Genomic DNA, 20,663 nt, shown 5'->3' with positions numbered 1-20,663 from the left:
TATAAAACATTGCATTTAAAAACTGACATAAAGGGCCACAAGCCAATTGACTTAAAAAGCCTTAAGAAAGCACATTGTCTCCCTCAAGACAATAAGTTAAAGAGAGTATTCAAGAGTTGTTTCACTTAAAAATCGGGATGTGGAAAAGGTGTGGAGCTACCCAAGAAATACAGACTGAACAAACAAGGATGTCACTACCCATGTAAGAGCTGGCAGAATGTGATTTCTAAATAATGTGTGCCTAGTGCTACAGAAAGACATGCCCTGTTTTACTCTTGCCACCACAACTTTCTTGATCCAAAAAAAGCTCTTCCAGTCTGTAAGCTTCAACTGCCCCATTGAATTATTGTTTTCACATGTTATTAATTTAATGTATACTGTCTATGAAATCTCATTCAGGACACCTCACAAAATAATATTTAAAAAACAATGAACAACTAGAGTCACAATGAAAATATGCAATATAATTCAAAACCTATCAAATACTAGAAGAGCATTTCTAAAAAATATATTTCAAAATCCCTGAGACTTAAAACATAATATGCAGGTATTCAAGAGGAAATTGATAATACACCAAAACAAGACATGCTGATATTCCTAGGTGAATTAAACACAGAATCCAATATTATGGGAGAACTTGGCCTAGAGGTTAGAAATGAAGCAAAAAAATGATTCAGAATTCTGTAAGGCAGTAATTTGTCTATCCCAAATGTGTACTTCTGGCAACAGATCAGATGATTGTATGCATGGACACCACCAAATGGCCAATATAGGATAGAGAATATAATTGGAGGTTGGAGAGGGAGAAGTTGTATTCTCACCATCAATGAAGACATTGGCATTGTGAAAGCTTTCGAATACATTGGTTCAATCATCCATTCAAACAGAGACAGCAGCCAAGAATTTGGAAAGAGACTGAGACTTGGAAAGTCGGCAAAGATGGAACTAGAGAAGATAATCAAATCCAAGGATATTTCACTGGAGATCAAGACCCAAGGCCACTCACACCATTGTATTCCTGATCACTATACATGGATGTGAAAGTTGGACAATGACGAAAGCTGACAGGAAGGATGCATTCAAAACATGGTGTTGGAGACGAGCTGTGCAAATACCCTGCACTAGCGGAAAGACAAATAAGCAGGTTCTAGATCAAATCAAGCCAGACTTTGGCCTGGAAGTAAACATGATAAAACAGGGAGGGGATCTTGCACTTCAGGCACATGAGAAGGCACGACTCACGGGAGAAGACAATAATGCAGAAGTAGGCAGAAGATGAAAAGGAAAATCAGCTATGAGTTGAGTCAGTTCCATCAAGCAAGCCACAACCTTGAGCGTAGCTGTCAAGAACTGGACAATTTGGAGGACATTCATTCATAGGATTGTCATAAGAGATGACAATGACTTGACAGCATGGAACAATAACAAATGTATTAGATTGATAGAAAAGGTGTTTACTATGCGGTACTTGCTCCAGGTTTTGGGAGGAGGGGAACCCTGGGCAAGACATTGTCTATAAGCTCCCTCTCTCAACCAGTCTACCTTCTTAACTTTGTCACCAGCTGCTATTGCTTCTCACCCTCTTTCTCCTCATTGTTCTGACTAGCTTGCTGGACAAGCTGGAAGCCAGTGAGGCAGTAGGCCATGACATCTATGGATTTTATTATACTGAGTGTAAGCAAAAATAAATCATCTGCTGCTGCTCATTACCAGAGAGTAGGTGACCTAGCGGATTGCAATGGTGAAGGGGGGGGGGCAACTCCAGGCAGCTTTTGGCAATGGACTCCTGCTGGGATGTGGGCCTTCAGCATAAGCCTGAGGCTGCCTGCCTGCCTTTGATGACAGGGAGGTCCGCATGTACCTCAAATACTTTAAGATACTCTATACTTGACACTGGTATAGTTTGGGAATTCTCCTTATCTCTTCTACAAGTGGGAGAGTGGGAGGAATTATTATTTTAAAGTAAAATATTAGCTTTCCCTAATGCAGGGATGAAGTACATGCGGGCCTCCACCTGCTGCTGCTTTGCAACGCCAAGCATCCCTTGCCCTTAGCCGTGCAAACGGGAGCTGCAATCCAGCCCCACCAATGAGGGCCACACAGCCACCCGCCCCCTGTGCTCGCCCCCGGTTTAATTCAACACCAACCAGTTTTGAACCGCCCGCCACCAGGGGGCGCGGTTACTCATAGGGACCGCTTCACTCTAGGACTTCACACTCGCTTTCCCTGCCTGCAGCTCATGGGCCGCTTGCGTCATTAGCCCGCGCCTTGCGTGAAGGAAGGGCCCGCCTCAGAGTGGAGCTGCCGGGAAACGAAACTGAACTGTGGCGGAGTGGAGTTGGGAGGATTCGGTCCGCCTTCCTCTCTCGAGCCCAGGCACGTTTCTGGACGGCTTGAGGCCCTGCTGTTCCCTGCCTCTCCTCTGCTCCGGCCTGAGGCAGAGCCTCTCCCCCCCTTCCCTCGTGAGTGTGGCAGGCAAGGGCCCCCGGGAGGGCGGGGAGAGCGAGGGAGCCTTGGGGGCTTTCCGCCTCGTCCTCTCTTCCCGGAACGCTCCTTGCCCTCTCCCGCTGCTGCTTGTGGCTTCTCTCCGCCCACTCTTGCCTCACAAGAGAATCCCACACTGCTCTCCCGCTCCCTTTCACCCCCGTCATGTCCCCCAGCCTGGTTCCGTGTTTTATTCTCATCGCAGCGGCCTCAGGTCCTCGCCCGTCTGTCCCTACCTCGTGGCCTCCTCGACACTCCCCTTCTTTCCTTCCCATCGGCCCATTTTAGGTGTGCCCGCCGTTATTCTGCTTTAAATTGCCCGGGCCCCGTTTACCGAGGCTGGGATGCTTAGCGTGCTTCCCAGGGTGTAAGTTGCTTAAACTCTGCGGCTTATTTCTGTGTAAGCCTGTCTAGGGGGTTGTCTTTCCTGCATTTGGTCACTCTCTTTTTGCCCCCTCGTACTTCCCCGTAGTTCCTTTCTGTCTTGCTTCCTAACATCTTTCTTTCCTATTCTATGTGTCCAGTAAAGTGCTTTTTTTTGTTCTGGAGCTATCTTTTGTAAAATTATCGCTTCCCCATCTCTCTGCAAATAATGTTTAGTAAAAATAAGTATTTCCTACACTAGTAGTAATTGAATTAAAAACTCATTCTCTTAATTTTGGATATTTGGACATGTGTCCATGCTATCAGAGGCAATAAGTCTATCCCCACCAGTTCTTGGGGAACACAAGTGGAAGAGAGCTATTACACTCATGTCTTACTTTGGGTTATCCATGAACAGCTAGTTGGCCACAGTGTAAACAAAATGCTGAACAAATACAACATGCTTTAATCCACCATGGCTCTTATCTTCCTGCAGTGTACCTGTTTTTCAAAAACTGGCTGTGTTGAGTGCAGTGTAAGAAATTAAGAAATCAGATCGATTATGATAACTTTTCTTCACTTTCTGTAGGGAGGCTAAGCATACCATTCAGGACTTAAAAATAAAGTTTGAGACCTTCTCAATATATTGTAAGGCTTAGTAATTTGCAATAATCTATGCAATTTTAATATATTCAAAGCTAATTAGACAATTATTAATTTTCTTGTTCATGTATTTCATTACTTTGGCCTGGAATCATAAATGCTTTTATATGAGAGTAAGCTCCATTGAACTGAATGGGACTTCAGTAGACATGTATAATATTGTACTGGTAAAAGTACTACCGAAGAACTGAACTTGGAGTCTTGACATTTCAGCTACCTGCTATTTATCAAAGGGATGGTTTTGATCTTGAAAATCTTACAATTCCCCTATAATTGTTTGCTTTCAGTTCCTCATTTTTAAAGTTTTATTCATGATGCAAATAAACATGAATTGTTTCACACCAATTAATAAGAATGTACCATAGTATAGTTACTTTTGCTGCTCATTTGTTCTAAGGAAATCCATGTAGCATAGTAAATATTGTAATTGGCAAACTTTAATAACTGCAGCAATAAATTTTGGGGCATGTTGTACAGCCCTGCATATACACAACTTATTTATACAGTATGGCTGTACCAATGATTTAATGGTATCTTATGCCAAAAATGCTCTTCTATACAGCTTTATTAATGTTTTAAAATATAGAATTATTCCCATAATTAATATTTTAAAATATTTCAGGCTTATTAATAGCCTGGCTTTTACAAAACATACATTATGACTAAATTGGTCATACTTTTAGGGTTTTATTTGTTTTTATTATTCTTTACATTAGCTCAGTGCTGTACATATTAATAAGTAAGCTTCATTGAATTCACTGAGACTTGCAGCAGAATCCTGTGAGTGTTTATTTAGCAGAATGTCCCACTGTGTTAATGAGGCTTACATATCAACAAGGATGTGTAAGATTACAGGCTGCAAATACATGCTAGCTACCCGGAAGAAAGCTTCACTGAATGTGGTAAAGCCTACATCTGAGTAAATGTGCATAGAATTGTATTGTTACTTGCTTGCAAATGTGGTAAGAATTGCCACCTAGGTCAGAGGTAAACGTTCCACTGATAAGTGTGGTATGTTCTTCATTCCATGGCTAATATGATAGAATGAAAATCTTCTTTGAAAAAGCCCCTTTGGACTTTGCCATCTCAGTTAGTGGCTCATTCAGTAGTGTGTTCTGTTTCTGTCTCTCAAAATAGGCAAAAGAGAGAAATTACATGCTCTCTTGGCAAATGTATGGAAGAAACTCAATTCTCTTTATAGCAGAAAATGCCTATAAAAGGGCTGAACATAATCATATTCAGCTACTTTACAGTTATGTGATATGCATGGATTCACTGGAAACCTGTGCTTGGTTTTGCAGTAAAAATGAAGCGAAGAGCAGAACCTGAGTATAGCAGCCCCCAGAAGAGGCAAAAGAAAAGGATAGAAGAATTGGGTCTGACCCTCAGCTCCACATCAGATGATGAAACACAACTTAGTAATCATGCAACTCAAGGTAATAGTAGTAGTATTGCAATATTAGCACTATAGTATTGGCATTATATTGCTGGCTGTGCCAAGAAGATGATTAGTGCTGTCTTGTGAGAAGGAGTGGTCCTGGACAACCTGAAAGAAGCACTGGTGAAACCACTGCTGAAGAAATTCCTCAGAACCTCAAATATTGTAACAACTTTAGGCTTGTGGCTAATGTTCCTTTCTTGGGCAAGGCTGGTTTCTGTATGATGTATTTTTCTGAAGGCAGACAGCACAACCCTTGTGGTAGAAAGCACAGAACAAGAGAGCTGTTGGGAAAGAGTGGCAGTTGCTAGCCAGAGAGTGCAGCTGGCAGAGGTGTTCTGGCTTCTTCTATCTCAGAGACCTTCTTTGGGGCAGGAGCTAGGTAATCACCTGAGTTGTGTTGCCCCAAATGGGCCAGTGCTGCCAAGCTAACCTCCTAACATGGGTGTCTGAGAGGAATCCTCTAACCTACTAGTAGGAGGGAGGAGAATCAGCTTGGTGGTCGTGCTCCAGTTGGGATATCACTTCCAACCTCTTTGTATCCATCATCCCCCCTCCATTAATGAGAGCAGTCTGCTCCCACTTCTTGCTCTTGCTTGGGAGAAAGGTGCTCTGGCATGTGTTGGTCTCTCCAACCTGGCACCTGCCAGAGAGCTGTTCTAAGCAGGAGCTGGGGAGTGCAGGCTTGCCCTCTTCCTCACTTTTGCTCAAAAGAAAGTCACTTGAGCAAGAACAGGGAAAGAAGGACCTGGGTTAGGTAGGGATGTTCTATTTTCAGCACATCCCAGCCTAGCCTGAGTTCTCCCTTCTGTGCTCCTCAAGAGAAAGCTGCTGGAGCAGGGATGGGGAAATCAGCTGAGCGGCATAGTCCAGCTGATTGCCCCCTCCTTTGGAGTGGGAATTTTTCTCCCATGAGCAAACAGGAGAGGAAGCAATCAGCTTGGAGCTGCCCTGGATGGGGACATTGCTGCCTGGCTGATTCTTCACCTCCTACCCTTGTGTGCAAGTCTTCCTCTCAGGCAGGGGTGGGAGGATCAGCAGAGTAGTACTGCTTCTTTATGCAGCACCACTCAACTCAATAGCCCCACTTGTGCATGAGTGTGAATCAGACACCCACCCTTCTGTGCCTAAGTTAGCCACTACAGCAGGAGATGAGGGTCCTGTTCAGTTCCCCTGTCCACTCTACTATGCTTCAGGGGTGAGTTCTTGAGAATGCTTGACAGCTGTTGAAGCTTTCAGAGAGAGGAGTCTTATTCCTCCTCATTGTGTCACTTGGGATACCACTTGGAGGAGTGAGAGGGAGGGAGGTGGAGGAGTGAGGAGAGCAGCCTCAATAAGTCTGATTGTCTGTCAGGCTTATTGTGGCTTCTTGGGACTTCAGGGCAACCCTTTGTGGCTATCACAGTGGGTTGTTTGGCATGTGAAACTTCTCATTGGCTCATCAGAAGTTAAGCAGGGGCTGCCTGTCACTTACGAGTCCATTTAGCTAATAGTGCACCTGGCACAACCCTGTATACATTTCCACACCGGGTTAAAACCTTTTAATTTGCCTTTTATTTTAATTGCTGAATAGAAGGTGCTGGTTTTAGTATATAATGATTGGTTTGCTGTGGATTAGTTGTTACAGTGTTGTTGTTATTACTTAATTTCTGTATACCATTCCGAGAGTGTCTACTAAAGAATTGTTTAGTAAATAAACTTTAAAATAAATAAATAATAGCTAATTTGTGAGGTTGCAGAATGTTTACAAACATTCTAATAGTTGGTTGAAAAGGTATGCAACTACAGTAAGAGAAGTGGAGGTTCAGTTGAATTGGGAGAAAACTCTTACATGGGGCCAAGTAACAAGAACTGATGGATAGAAATAATTGGTAAAATAAATTTTGTTCTGCAGTTTTTCTGTCAGTTAGATTTACATAATGACTTGTAATTAGCTGCACTAAAGATGCCTTATGTAACAAATGACATAATTTTGACACTGATCACTGCTTTGGATAATATAATTGATGGCCACTGTTTATTTTTAATGTTCTTGTGCTCCTGACATTCTCTTAGGTAGATATCTTTCCTGTTGGATCGTTTTCAGTGCTGGCATGTTTTGGATATAGAAGACAAAGGCTGATTCTAAGATATGCATGCTTTGATCTTTATAGCCGTAAAAGTGGAATGAAGTATTTGGCTTGTCTTTAAGCTGCCAAGACCAATCTGCTGCACCAAGCATTGCATTTAAAGTTTGTCTGTTTCCCACAATACTTGTTGACAATTGAAATAGTGCATTTAGCTGTAAAGCTCAAGAACCATAGTTCAGTGTTAGAACATTTAGTATGCATGCAAAAGGTTTCCTGTTCAATTACTGACATCTCAATGGGAAAGACCATTGTTGGAAATTGTCAGTGGCAGTCAGTGTGGTAGGCAGTACTGAGGTAGATGGACCAGTGGTCTGAATTGGTATGTGATTGCATCCTATGTTCCTAGAATATGAATAACCCATGATGTTGTGATACTGATTATTGAGAGATGCTGTTTCTTCCCTGTGTTTGGTTTTTCAGAGTCTTCCACAACAAGCAGCAGTGAGTCTGACAGTGAAAGCAATGAGAGGCGCCCTGTGCTTGGCTCCTTCAGCAATAAGCTCAGAGCAGACTCCCTTGTGGAGGGCACATCCTCCCGCTACTCCATGTATAACAGTGTGTCCCAGAAACTCATGGTAGGTCACAGTACCCTCTTGAACATCCTACTTATTCCAAAATTAGGGAAAATAAGAATGTTGTCAAGAATGTCTCTTTTGCAAGGTTTCACTTTCCATTCCTGATGGAACTTCTCTAACTCAATATGTGTTCACTCAATATTTGTAACTTAATTGAACTTGTTCAGAAAGAACAAAGAAAATAAGGAGTTGGATTATATGTTACAAATACTTATCTTTGCACAGAAATATCCCAGAGGATCAGCTTAGTAGCCCCGTTGAGAGCATCAGGGTTAAAATAAATGTGTCAAAGAATAAAAGAAACATGATAGAATCTCCTGATGACCACCCAATCAAACAGAACATGAGGATGAAACTTTTGATAACCAAACTGCCAGTATTTAAGGGAAATACTATGTGGTAATAATGGGGGACTTCATTTATTTTGATATTTGTTAGGTGATAAGTTCTGCCAGAAGTGGTCTCTCCAAGAAATTATTGACATGCATGGCTGTCATCTTTTTTTCTACAGAAAGTGGAGTAAAGAACAGGAGGATTGGCTCTCCTCAACCTAATACTTATAGGAATTACTTTGTGGATAAAGGGGAAGTTATGGGAGCTCTGGGGAAAGTGATCACAACTTACTTAAGGTTCTGATTTTAAAGGAAGCAAAAGCTGAGTGTAGCTGTACAAGTACTGTGGATTTTGGGAAAGCTGTTTTTAATAAACCTATGGTGATAAGAAAGGACCTGTGGCAAGCGACCCTAAGGGAAAAAGGAGTCCGAGATGGCTGGGAGTTTTTAAAAAAGGAAAATTTAAAAGGCACAATCAATTACAAACAATTCCAACAAAAACAAAAAGTAGAAGCCAGTGTGGTTCTGCAAAAAGCTTTGTGTTGACTTAAAAACAAAAACATAGAAACAGCGCAAGTCAGAAGGGGTCTCCGGGGCCATCTAGTCTGACCTCCGGCACCAGCCGGCTCCGTTCACGACGTGCCCACCAAAAAGGACTTATATAGGAAGTGGAGGAAAGAACAGGCTACAAAGGCAGAGTTATAGACACGTGGCACAGAAGACCCATGATTGGCATTAGGAAGGCTAAAGTTGAGAATGAGCTGAGGCTAACAATCAACAAAAACGCTTTTCTCAATTATGTGCACAGTAAAAGACAGAGAAAAGAAATGGTGGTTCAGCTTCTCAGTGAGGAGGGCAAATTGACAATAGGTAAAAAAAAGAGGCTCAGTTCCTGTTGTGGCTCAGCCTTCTCCCAAAAGCAGGTCTGTGACCCTTTCCCCCAGCAGAAATGAAGTACAAACTGAAGGGGCATGATTAAAATTCGAGTTAATAAACAAATAGTCAAGAAAAACCTGATTTCTTTGAGTTGAAATCTCCAGGCTCTGAGGAGCTGCATCCTAGAGTAATAAAGGAACTGTCAGAAAAATTCTCAGAACCGCTGTCCATTATGTTTGAGAAATCATGAAGGCCAGTTGAAGTGCCAGATGACTAGAGGAGGGCTAATGTTGGCCCTATCTTCAAAAAGGGAAAAAGGGAGAATCCTGGGAATACCAGGCCAGCCATTTTGACATCAGTGTCTGGGAATGATCTGGAGCAGTGTGTAAAGAAGTCAATCTGTAAACACCTAGAAGACAGTGCAGTAATTACTACAAGCCAGCATGGAATTATTAAGAAATAATTTTGCTAGGTTAACCTCCCTTGTGGACTGTGAGAATGTTCTGGATATAATATAGCTTGATTTCAGTAAAGCTTTTAATGGAGTGCCCCATGACATTCTGATCAGGAAGCTAGCTAAAAAGTGGGCTCGATGGAACAAAGATCTTGTGGATTCAAAGCTGGCTACAGAATCAGACTCAAAGAGTCCTCATCAACGGGGGCTTCTCAAACTGGAGAGGTAAAGAGTAGTGTACCCAGGGCTCAGTTCTGGGCCCAGTGGTCTTCAATGTTTGTATTAATGATTTGGATGAGGAGGTGCAGAGAATGCTGTTTGGATTTGCAGATGACACAAAAATGATTGGAAGAACTAATACCCTGGAAGGCAGAAAAAAAAAAAAATTCAAAGGGATCTTGATAGGCTGAAGCACTGGGCTGAAAGTAACAGAATGAAATTCAATAGGGACAAATGCCAAGCTCTTTACCTGAGAACCAAATGCACAGATATACAAGGTGGGGGATACTTAATAATACTGTGAGTGAGAAGGATCTTGGAATTGTTGTAGATCACAAGCTGAATATGAGCTGACAATGTGATGTGGCTGCAAAATAAGCAAATGCTATAATTTGGGAGTATAGCTTCCCAATTTTGTGAGATACTGGTTCCCCTTTACTGGCACAAGTTAGGCCCTGTCTTGAGTACTGTGTCCGGTATTTGGTACCACACTTCAAGGATGTATATAATCTGGAGAGGAGAGTAACAAGGATGATGAAAGGTCTGGGGACAAAGACTTGCAAGGAAATATTGAAAGTACTGGGCATGTTTAGCCTGGAGAAAATAATACTGAGGGAAGATATGATAGCATTTTCAAATACTTGAAAGGATGTCAAACAGAGGAGGGCCAGGATCTCTTCTCAGTTGAGCCCAGAGTGTCTTGCACTCTGGCACAAGTTACAGGAAGCCAGATTCCATCTGGACATCAGGAAGAACTTCTTAATGGTTAGAACAGTATGGTAATGGACCAATTATTTAGAGAGGTTGTAGGCTTTCTTACACTGGAGGCATTTAGGGGACACTTGGACAGCTGCCTGTTGGGGCTTTATCTGGAATTCTTCATTAAGCATGGGGTTGGACTAGGATGGCCTTATAAGCCCCTTCTAACACTACTATTTTCTGATTTAAACTGATGTTTCAGTCAAGCAAACTGAAAACCTGTATGGAGATAAGCAGGGTAGATTTGATTTAAATCACAATTTAAAACACTAGTCAGTAAGATTAGATTTTAATCATGGTTTTCTACATAATTTGCACACATCCATGGCTTACCCATAAGTAAAGGAATTTTATTAAATTATCCACAGACTGGGTCTCTTTTATGGTTCGCTTCCGTTATAGGTTTTCTCCTCCAGGGAAGGAATAAGATGATAAACCTCAGGTTATATGCAAAAAGTTTCAAATACTTGTGGGGTATTCTGCCCAAATCTAGTTCACTCCCAACTATCTTTTCTGCTCCTTGAATTGTTTGAAACTTAGGATGTAAGGGGTTAATTCTGTGTATATGAATTGGCAAATGAACAATGGGATTGAGGTCCTTTTCTCAACTCTGTATGCTTATAACATTTGTGCTGTGAAGAAGAGGCATGTGATCTCTGCAGATACAAATTCGCAGTTTTGAGAACTTGTAAAACCAAGCATCTGTGATAATCTAGATAGAAAAATTGCTCAGTAATCTTACAGAAATATTTGGAAGAGCATGACATTTTGAATGGATTAATGGCATTCATTTACCAAAAAAATTAAGCATTGCATACAGCCTCGTGCTACATAATTAAAAGCTAATCCTATTTCATTGGAATATAATGCATCTTGAATAGAAAACTATGTTTTAATGGTTTTTTTTCAAAAAGCATTTTATTAAAAAAAAACCAAATTAAATTAAAAAATCCCAATTCAAATTTTTTTTTTTTTGATTTAGAAAAATCCTTGATTATTATCCACCCTGGATAAGTATTTTATTTATACATATATTTATAGGCCACCTATAACTGCCAAGGCCTTCCTAGGTGGCTTATAGTGTATAAAACATATTAAACAAAATATAACACATTAAAACTATTAAAACGCAACAAATTAAAACATCTATGGAAGCAGTATAACAGACCACAGCATTGAGGCTAAATGTTAAAAAATTTCCTTAAAAGGTGGGATTTGCCTTCAGGAATGGGATCAGAATTTTTATTTTTAACAGCCTCTTTCAAGCTCCTGTAAGTGTGGGAAAAGAGCTTTGAAAAAGCAAAAGTGTATCTGAACTTGATTCAGAAACAAGGAGTCGTTATTTATTTTGGATAGTACTTTCATCAACCAAGAGACTGAAATTATTTACTGAACATACCAAGTGGTACTTTTCAGCCCCATCTCCTTCCTTCCTTCCTTCCTTCCTTCCTTCCTTCCTTCCTTCCTTCCTTCCATGCACTTATAAATAACAGGGATTGGATACATACTGAGTTTACCAATATGCTAAACCTCAGTATTTGGGGAGGGAATGATTCATTTCCTCATCCCAACTTTATTGCTAGCATTTCAAAGTAATTTGAAATAAATCTCAATTGGAAACTTCTAATGTGTGACTATTATTTTTCCTTAGGAACAGGGTAGTTATTTTCTCAGCCTACATCCAATCCTTTGTACTGCTTGCATGTATTGCTTGTGCGCATACATTCATGTGTGTGTGTGTATGCACACAAGCACGCGCGCGCGCACACACACACACACACACTATAAACTCCTTATTTTCATATGCTCCATTGTCAGAACTTCATCTGGTTCCCTAGCTCAGTGAATCTTGGAAGAGATTTAAGTATGAATGGAATTCTTTGTTCAGGGCACTGTGGTCATGTTGTGTCATGTATTTTCTTTCAAATGTATATATATTAAATGACCTTTTTGAAAAATGAAGTACTTCCCCAAGACAAGTGTTGTCAAACAAAAGTCTCAGATCTGACCTTCCAAATATTACAAACAGTAATACTGCTTTTTCAACATGTACTAAGCTTCCTGTTTTTAACAAACTTTTTAAAGCTTTATTGAGCATGTTGCTGAAATTCAACATGGATTGGCCTGAAGGTTGCAGTGAAAGCGATACCTTTTGAGCGTATAGTGTAATGTTTTTGCCTTGAGGTACACAGAGGACAGAAGGTTCTAGTACAGGGCTGGATCTTTTTTCTGTGTGTGCCTTGACAGCTGCATAGTAGGCAGTAACACAGTAACACGTAGTTGTTAGCCCAGGGCTACTGTGATGGGGAAGTCTTTTGTTGAATTTCAGTATATCACACAGGGATTAAAAGCATTGGAAAAGGGGAAAAGGTAGCAACGCTTGTTCCTAAACTGAAAGCATTGTGTTTGAGGAGAGTTTTAGGATTCCAGTGATCCATGATGCAACTTTACTGAAAAAAGTACCCAGGCTTTGTGAAAATGACCAGGCATTTGTCAGCAGTGCTGTTTTGAAGCATTTTTCAGAGACACCTATTTTAATTCTCATCTGCCAGTTTAACATTCATTTGAATCCATTACATAATCCAGTAATTTCGTTTAGACTGGAGCTCATACTTTACATAGGTTGAACAAAAGCCGCAGCTCTCAGGGTAGTATCTAGCGTTGCCCCACTGCTAACATAAAGGGCATTGTCCTGGCATGAACTATCTCTAGTCCGATGCCAGTAGTCATTGCTGCTGCAACAGTTTCCCTAGGACAGCAGGTGTTACTGACATTGTACTAGAGATAATTTATTCTAGCCTAATATCATTTACATTAGTGGTACTGCAGATCAGGATACCACCTTCCTTGGTAAGCTTTTGTAAGGAGATGCAGATATGTGCTAGTAGAGTTGTAAGCCCCTCAAGCTCATTTGTGTATGTGCATTTTTATACTGATTAGCTGAGAAGTGTGTCTGCCCATGATAATTATGTTACAAAAGACTGGATGACTTCTATGTTTCCCATTGTGTTGATTAACTAGTAACTTGAAATAGCTACTAAAACCAGAGGGTTGTTTTAGTTTTTTGCTTCCCCAAAATCAGAATCCTGGTTGAATATACCTAATCCTCACCTTTTAAAAAAAGATTAGGTAAAATCTGCCAGGGAAGGTAATTTATTTCCTTCATTAGAAAATGTATTAGCCAACTTGTCAGTGAAAATTCTGCCCAAGGTAACACACTGTAAATTAATCATGAGTAACAGGGAAAACAGTGCAAAGTAAAATGACAGTGTCAAAAGAACAGAGTAGGCATAAAATACAGTAGAGCTCTGTGTTAGGAAATTTCAATCAACATGCCAGAATGGTGGTTTAATGATAAATATTTTCACTTGGTTCTGTAAAAATTGCAGGGAAGAATTCAGGTGGACCTCTTTAGGGAGAAGTCCTATAATACGTAAGACTGATCTCGACCAGTATAATATGGCAGACAGTATGAACAGCTAGAATTTCCATTTATATTTTTGCCCTTTGTCTCAAATTATACTTGAGTAACAGGAGGTTGTACTATATTCCAAGCATATTTTTGAAAAAAAAAACCCAGTTATATCTGTGAGAACATGAGTTTATACATGTTAAAGGATTTTAAAATTATTTTTGAATGAAAAATTAGCTATAATGGATTGAATAAGAACTTTGCCTTGGTTCAGTGTCTTTTTAACTCCTATCTTAAGTGGACCCTCTTGTCAGTTTACCTGTTGATGAGGCCTTGCATTTCTGCCATAGCATCCCATTTTGTTTTAGAGGACTTCAGGGTATTTTCTAAAGCATACATACCTGGACAGGTTTAGGTACTGAAAAGATTCAGGACTCAGGCCTTTGGGACAAAACAAAAAACAACACCACACAGAAATTGACTGATGCTAATTAATGCACATTCTAATGCTCCTGTATCTTTAAAGGAATCTGTCTGCTAAGGGTACTTGGATTTGTAAAAAGGGAGGTATGGACCAGGAAAAGGAGGATATTTAATTCCCACTTTAAATCCTTAAGTAGGAATTCAAAGGGGTTGAAACATGGGCAAAAAGGCAGCTCCTCCAGGGGGATTGGATACAACAAAGATCTCCAGGGCCCTTTTCCTTTATTTCAACAAGCACCCAAGGACATCAAGATCATACCTATAATTCTTCTGCATCTTCATGTTTGGAGAATCAGCCTGCCATTGGTGTTCAGTTAATTGATATTATCTTGATAAATTCTCAGGAAACCCCACAGTTTTCTGGAACAGAGTTTGAATTCATGACCTTCCAAATAAAGCAGAGATTTTCAATCTTTTTTTTGCTGTTTTCTCTTGAACTGATAGAGGTTTCTGGGGTGAGGGGGGGTGGTGAGAGAGAGCAAGAGAGTGAGACCATGACCATAACCTCTCTTGTTATAGGGCTTTCTGTGTCAACAGCACAAAGGATTTAACCTTTTAGACTTAGCAAATCTAATGAGAAACAGTAGCTGAGTTCTCCGCAGGTTGCTAATTTGTAGCAATACCATCTCTCTTTGTGTTGTTCCAACATGCTTAGCTTTGTAAATCTAGTGTCTAGTGCCTCATAATAAATAAGTTAAAGGGGGAGGATCCATAAAATCTCCTAAAATGTATTAAACATACTTAATACTCTTTAATCACAACAGCTAAGGCACCCTAATTTATTCTGTGGCTTCTCAAGCTATGCACAAGCAGCAGTGCTCGATGCTTCGAATAAACCTCTTCTGCATTGGCTTACAGGCCAAGATGGGGTTCCGAGAAGGTGAAGGTCTTGGAAAATATGGCCAGGGAAGACAAGAGATTGTCGAGGCCTCACAACAGAAAGGAAGACGAGGTTTGGGACTGACTCTGAAAGGATTCGATGGAGAGGTGAACATCAACTGGCAGGATGAGCCAGAGGTAATTATATATGTTTTGTCTCTTATCGCTGTTAGGGATCCCACCGTGGGGTTGTACAGTATAGTTTGCATTGTGCTGCTGGCTTGGGTGAGCTTTATGACAAAGTGGATCTCAGTTTGAGGGTTATTATTATCATTACGCTACATTTTAGCCCACCTTTTTCCTCTTGTGAGGAGCCCAAGGCAGCTTACATAATTCCATTTTATCCTCAGAACAATCCTGTGAGGTGCATTAGGCTAAGAGTGACTGCCTGACCTAAATTCACCCAGTGAACTTCATGGCTGAGTGGGGACTAGAAATTGAACCTCACAGGTCGTAGTCCAGCATGCTAACACTACACTGCCTGCCTGAAAACCAGTTGCCAACCCTTGGCAATCTGTTTCAGCTTGCTTTTTCTTGGGAGGCTGCCCACAGTCAAACTTTTTATTACCTGTGTATTGTGCTATGAAATCACAAGGATTCCCTTAAGCCATTATTTGGATTACCAATGTGAAGACTGTTGAGGTTAGACTTTGGTACTCTGATTAAGCGTTGGAGAGTTAGATTTTACTGTGTACCCCTCTTTTGAAACCTCCTTTATTATGTTTACAGGCTAGTGCTTATGAGCAAGTGGACTGGTTCCCAGAATGTACCACTGAAATTCCAGATGCTGAGGAAATGAAGGATTGGCTCACTATAGGGAAGGTATCTAGCTTGCAATATGAAAGGAAGAAAATTGAGGGCTGAAACAATTAAGACTTCAAACATTTTGGTTATCTATGGGGGTGCTACTGTGCATATTGAAAAGGTATTACATTTAATGTGATGCCTTTTTTCAGGTGAGCTGCTAAATAGTTTTTTTTAAAGTCAAAACAAAGTATCAAATATACTTTTAATAAGATTAAAATTATGGAAACATATTAAACTAAAAATATAAATAGATAATTATATTTAATATGATTATTTAATGGTTGGATTAGAATTATTGATGAGCTCCAAACATTGCATTTTAGTATATGTACCACAGTAAACTCCCAGTTAAATAATATGCTTATTACATATTTATCCTTATTTTCCTCCACGGATTTTATACATTGTATCTCTTTCATCTCATTATCAAAACAACTGTGCAAAGCAGGAGAGTAAGCAAGAATGATTGGCCCATGTTCACCAAGTAATTTTCTTGGGCATGGAGATGTGAATTTGTAAGCCTTGGGCATAATCACCATCTGCCTCTAACAGATTCCCAATCACTGTATAAAAGATACCTGTACACAAAAGAGTCCTTTGTTTTTTCAGTGGAAGCTTTGCTGAGTGATGCAGGTCCCAGGGTAAATGTATTATACTTTTGGGGCTCTTCTTTCTCAACTTGAGTCCATATCTCCTAGTGAAGGATGTGGGTTACTTTCCCTGTTTTTTAGTACCAAATTGCAGTGTGAATAAACCTCATCCATGTAATTACTGTATTTGTGAAAGCCGGAATAACTTGACAAGCTGTTCAAACACAACAGCAGGAAGCCACATTTTCTGTAGGGCTTTTCTCATTTTGTGTCATTCTCTGTGTCTGTCTGGCATAAAATTGTGTTCCTCAACATTTACATACTTTGAAAGACAGCAGCCTCACCAGAAGTGTAAATAACAGCAGTGAGAAGACTTCTTTTTCTTGGATACTGGCAGTTTTTCTTAATAACATACTGGCAAGTGCTGATGTACTGCAGTGATTCTTAAGGATGTTTATACCAAGCTTGTTTTCTCACTTTTGCTTAGGCTGCAGATATTCCATGTTTACTAGCAAGCTTGCTTCTGCTTGTGGCGGCAGCTGTGCAGCTGTTCTTGGTTTGAAAGCTAGAATTAAGATAGATAAATCTTCTCCACACAGAGCTGCAGTGTGTTTTCTATTATATGAAAACAGACTCAGATTATTGATCAGTACTACTTCTGCCGTTTACCTTCTATTTGAGTAGTGCAGTCCTGCCAAAACCTGTTGGGGTCAAGTTAATAGAGCATTGAGCATGGATGTAAGCAGCCTCGGTTTTGATCTTTTGTCATACGAACATAATGTTGAGTGTGTCACAATTCAGTTCAGTTTCCTATATGCAAAGTGTCAGTTGTCTACTTTGTATGGGGAGAAATCCAACATTATGAGACTATTTCTCAGGGAACAGGACTTCTCTTTTGCTCTCTTTTCCCAGGCCCCTTCCAAGTCTGCTCTGGAAGGCCCCCAGCACTCTGGAATAGAATGCTTTTAAGGGCACATGGAGAGCTCTTTACATTTTGCTGACAGAAGTTGTTCTATTAATTGAAAGGGACAATTGGATACCATCCAGTGTTTTAACATTTAAGACTGATGTGCATGGCTGAACATTTGTCATGGCTGAACATTTTCAGTGCTGGTGGGGGGAGGGGAGTCGCTTTGGAATCCTGAAATATTGAAGAGACTCCCTGAAATATAACTTTCTTTGCACCAGTTCATTCTATTTGAGTGGCAGGTTTGGCAGAATGTTTGTGTGTATTTTTAATTAGGGTGGTAATTCGGACTATATGACCCAGTGAATTTTGTAGCCAGCATTATGACACCAAATAGCTAACCAGGTTTGGTGATGCGGCAAGATTGTGAAGCCAGACCAGAGTAAGGGCAGCGTTTCCTATCCTCAAGTTGAATGCTCCTGTTTGAAGCCAACCCAACTTTCAGTGGCTGGTGTGGCTCTTTTTGCATGTGTGGGGATGTCTGCAAAATGGCCTCCCTTAGGTGTTTTATGTTGGCCCATGTTTTTATTAGCATAAGCAACTTACTGAAATGTAAATAGAAAGGTATATGATGATTATTACTGTCAAGTGTAGGACTGCAGAAATGATTTTCAGTTTGTATACTTTGCATCTGTGTTTCTGTTATATCCCACACCTGAAGAAGTTGGTAATAATGGGCATTGAAAATGCAGCTAAGGAGATCCTGCATTTGGATGAAGCCTTTGCAGGTAGCAGTTGTTTAATCGGAATTTGTGCTAAGAATCAGATTGCCACATTCAGTTTATTCTTTGAGCCTTCAAACTGGGGACTTCCATATGCCTCTGGAGGTTGCAACTGTGGGCACATCTCTGCGATCCCAGTCTCCCAGTTCTCGAAACTGAAAGCGAAACACATTAGTAGTCTAAAGGACCTGAGCAGAACTTGAAGCTGCTGGAAGGGAACTGGCCTGTTGAACTCCTCCTAACTTTGGTGCAAGAGGATTCATAACTACATGTTCACTGGCAGCCTGAAAGCAGTGTGCATGGACAGCCATTTCTGTATTCTTCAAGACACCCTCCTGTACCGTTCCTTCCTTTAATTTGCTCTTCAGTGCGTCTCACACAGGACAACCTCTGTAGGGAGGGGAGGGTGGTATTACTGCACATGTGTTATATATTTATAGTGCAGTATTTATAGTTTATAGTATATAAATACATTACATAAACAATAGGCAGTTGCTTAAAGTGAACAAAAATGCTCCTTTGCTAGTGATGAAAATAATTGTGTATTTATACCACACACCTTGCTTATATTGGTTAAGTGAATTATGCCATTTGTGAGCAATAGGCAAGGAGAGTCTCAGAATTACAGTTTCTGAAGAGATTTCCCAAACAATCTTCTTAATTTTACATCTGAGCATGATGGATGCTCTTAATTATTTGAGGCATATACTGCATTTTTTCTTGGCTACTTCTTGCTTTCAAGTCACAGTGATTCCTTTTTGAAAGGGGTGTTGGCAGCTAGTCTGCCTTACTTTACCACTGCTGTTCCATATTCCTGTGGTCAGAATATGGTGAGGTTGATACTAGGTCTATATTTCTGTCACTGTAATACTGATCTGCTTGTCCCCTGAGCTACATGTCTGAAATGTGTTTTAAGAGCAAGATGTTCTGTTTATTGATTCATTTGCCCATATTTTGCTCTCTAGAGGAAATTGGTCATTGATGATGAAACAAACTTCTGTGGCGAAGAACTCCTACACAATATGCTGCAGTGCAAGGTGAATTTTGTCTTGAAAGACTTATTGGCCTTATCAGTGAGAGGAGAAAGGAAGCATGACCAACAGATATCGAGGCTCTGAGAGCTGGCTTTTTTGAAACATTTAGTGTAAAGTAGCACAGACATTTAATCAATGTGATATGAAGCTTTCATTTCCAGACCAGAATTTAATTCCCAGGCCAGTGGCTTGAGTCCCACTGGGGTAAGTTTTTGTTTTGTATTGGCTGTGAAATTATAACAGTCTGCAACAGAAGAAAGTAATTTGTTCTTCTGTGCTTTGGCCTCTGTATATTACCAGAGTATGAAGGAGAAAAGTTGTATGACTGATGCCTAAACTATGACAGCTTATTACTTCTGGTTACAGGACAATCTGTGCATAACTAATTGTTCCCCATAACTAGTTCTTGTAATGTAAAGACAGTTATTGTAGCAATGGTCATGTATAGGGAAATGAAACTATACATGAAATGTCTGCCTGTCCCTCTTTGTTAGATTAGTTATGTTTGTTTTTACAGAATGTGTTTGATGAACTGGATGGAGAGGAGATGCGTCGTGCTCGTACACGGTCCAACCCCTATGAGATGATCCGTGGAGTCTTCTTCCTTAACAGGTCAATGGAGATTCTCTGACTTGCGGTCCTTTGATCAGTCAAGGGCAGACTCTCAACAAGTGTTCATCTTATATTTACAGAGCTGCAATGAAGATGGCAAACCTAGACTATGTCTTTGACTACTTATTTACAAACCCAAAGGACTCTCATGGGGTGAGGTTTCCCTGTATCTGTACATTTTAGGTGGCTTCTCAAAATAGGAGTGGGTGGGGAATACTCACGAATCTTACTAAAATAGTAGATGATTATTGAAGTGCCATGTGAATGAAAAGGTGGTACCAAAATTGCTTTGACTGGTGGGTTGCTTCTGTTGAGGTGCTTGAATTTCTTTCCTTCTCCTTTGCAGAAACCCTTGATCAAAGAGCGTGATGCAGAGCTCCTGTACTTTGCTGATATATGTGCTGGCCCTGGTGGCTTCTCAGAGTATGTCCTCTGGAGGAAGAAGTGGCATGCAAAAGGTTTTGGGATGACCTTAAAAGGACCAAATGATTTCAAACTGGAGGATTTCTATGCTGCCTCCAGCGAGCTCTTTGAGCCTTACTATGGTATGTACACCTAACATCTATTTACCACGGCAGTATTTCCCCACTATTTCATCTTGAGAGTCAGCTGAAAGGCTCGAGAGTTTGAAATGAACACACATTCAATCTGTGACATTCTTGCGGTCAGCTATGAAAGTATCACAAGCTCATATATGGTGTGACAGTTGACTGCCATTTGACTAGAGAGAAGGGTAAGTATGGAAATAGCATACTTTCTGTGGGCATGTTCTTGATTGCCCTTTTAAAAGAAAAGTGCTAGTGAGTCTGTGAAAATGATTCTGTCCTAAATAATATCAATAAAATATTCTGGCCAAGATCAAATT

General features: G+C 40.4%; 1 protein-coding gene across 1 annotated transcript in view; it reads left to right on the top strand.

The window, feature by feature from the left end:
• The first annotated feature begins 2,300 nt into the window (after positions 1 to 2,300).
• The window catches only part of CMTR1 (cap methyltransferase 1), a 42,686-nt gene continuing 24,323 nt past the window's right edge, over positions 2,301 to 20,663 (top strand). The window contains exons 1-9 of the mRNA XM_044450547.1: positions 2,301 to 2,462; positions 4,812 to 4,946; positions 7,498 to 7,652; positions 15,046 to 15,204; positions 15,796 to 15,888; positions 19,118 to 19,189; positions 19,704 to 19,798; positions 19,879 to 19,951; positions 20,145 to 20,351. Coding sequence (XP_044306482.1) covers positions 4,817 to 4,946; positions 7,498 to 7,652; positions 15,046 to 15,204; positions 15,796 to 15,888; positions 19,118 to 19,189; positions 19,704 to 19,798; positions 19,879 to 19,951; positions 20,145 to 20,351 — 984 coding nt within the window. The 5' untranslated portion in view covers positions 2,301 to 2,462; positions 4,812 to 4,816. The remainder of the gene's footprint in view (positions 2,463 to 4,811; positions 4,947 to 7,497; positions 7,653 to 15,045; positions 15,205 to 15,795; positions 15,889 to 19,117; positions 19,190 to 19,703; positions 19,799 to 19,878; positions 19,952 to 20,144; positions 20,352 to 20,663) is intronic.

This window comes from Varanus komodoensis, unplaced genomic scaffold (genome assembly GCF_004798865.1).
Source record: "Varanus komodoensis strain SLA01 unplaced genomic scaffold, ASM479886v1 scaffold1, whole genome shotgun sequence".
NCBI classification, from domain to species: Eukaryota; Metazoa; Chordata; class Lepidosauria; order Squamata; family Varanidae; genus Varanus; species Varanus komodoensis.
This window is presented reverse-complemented; position numbering and strand designations above follow the sequence as displayed.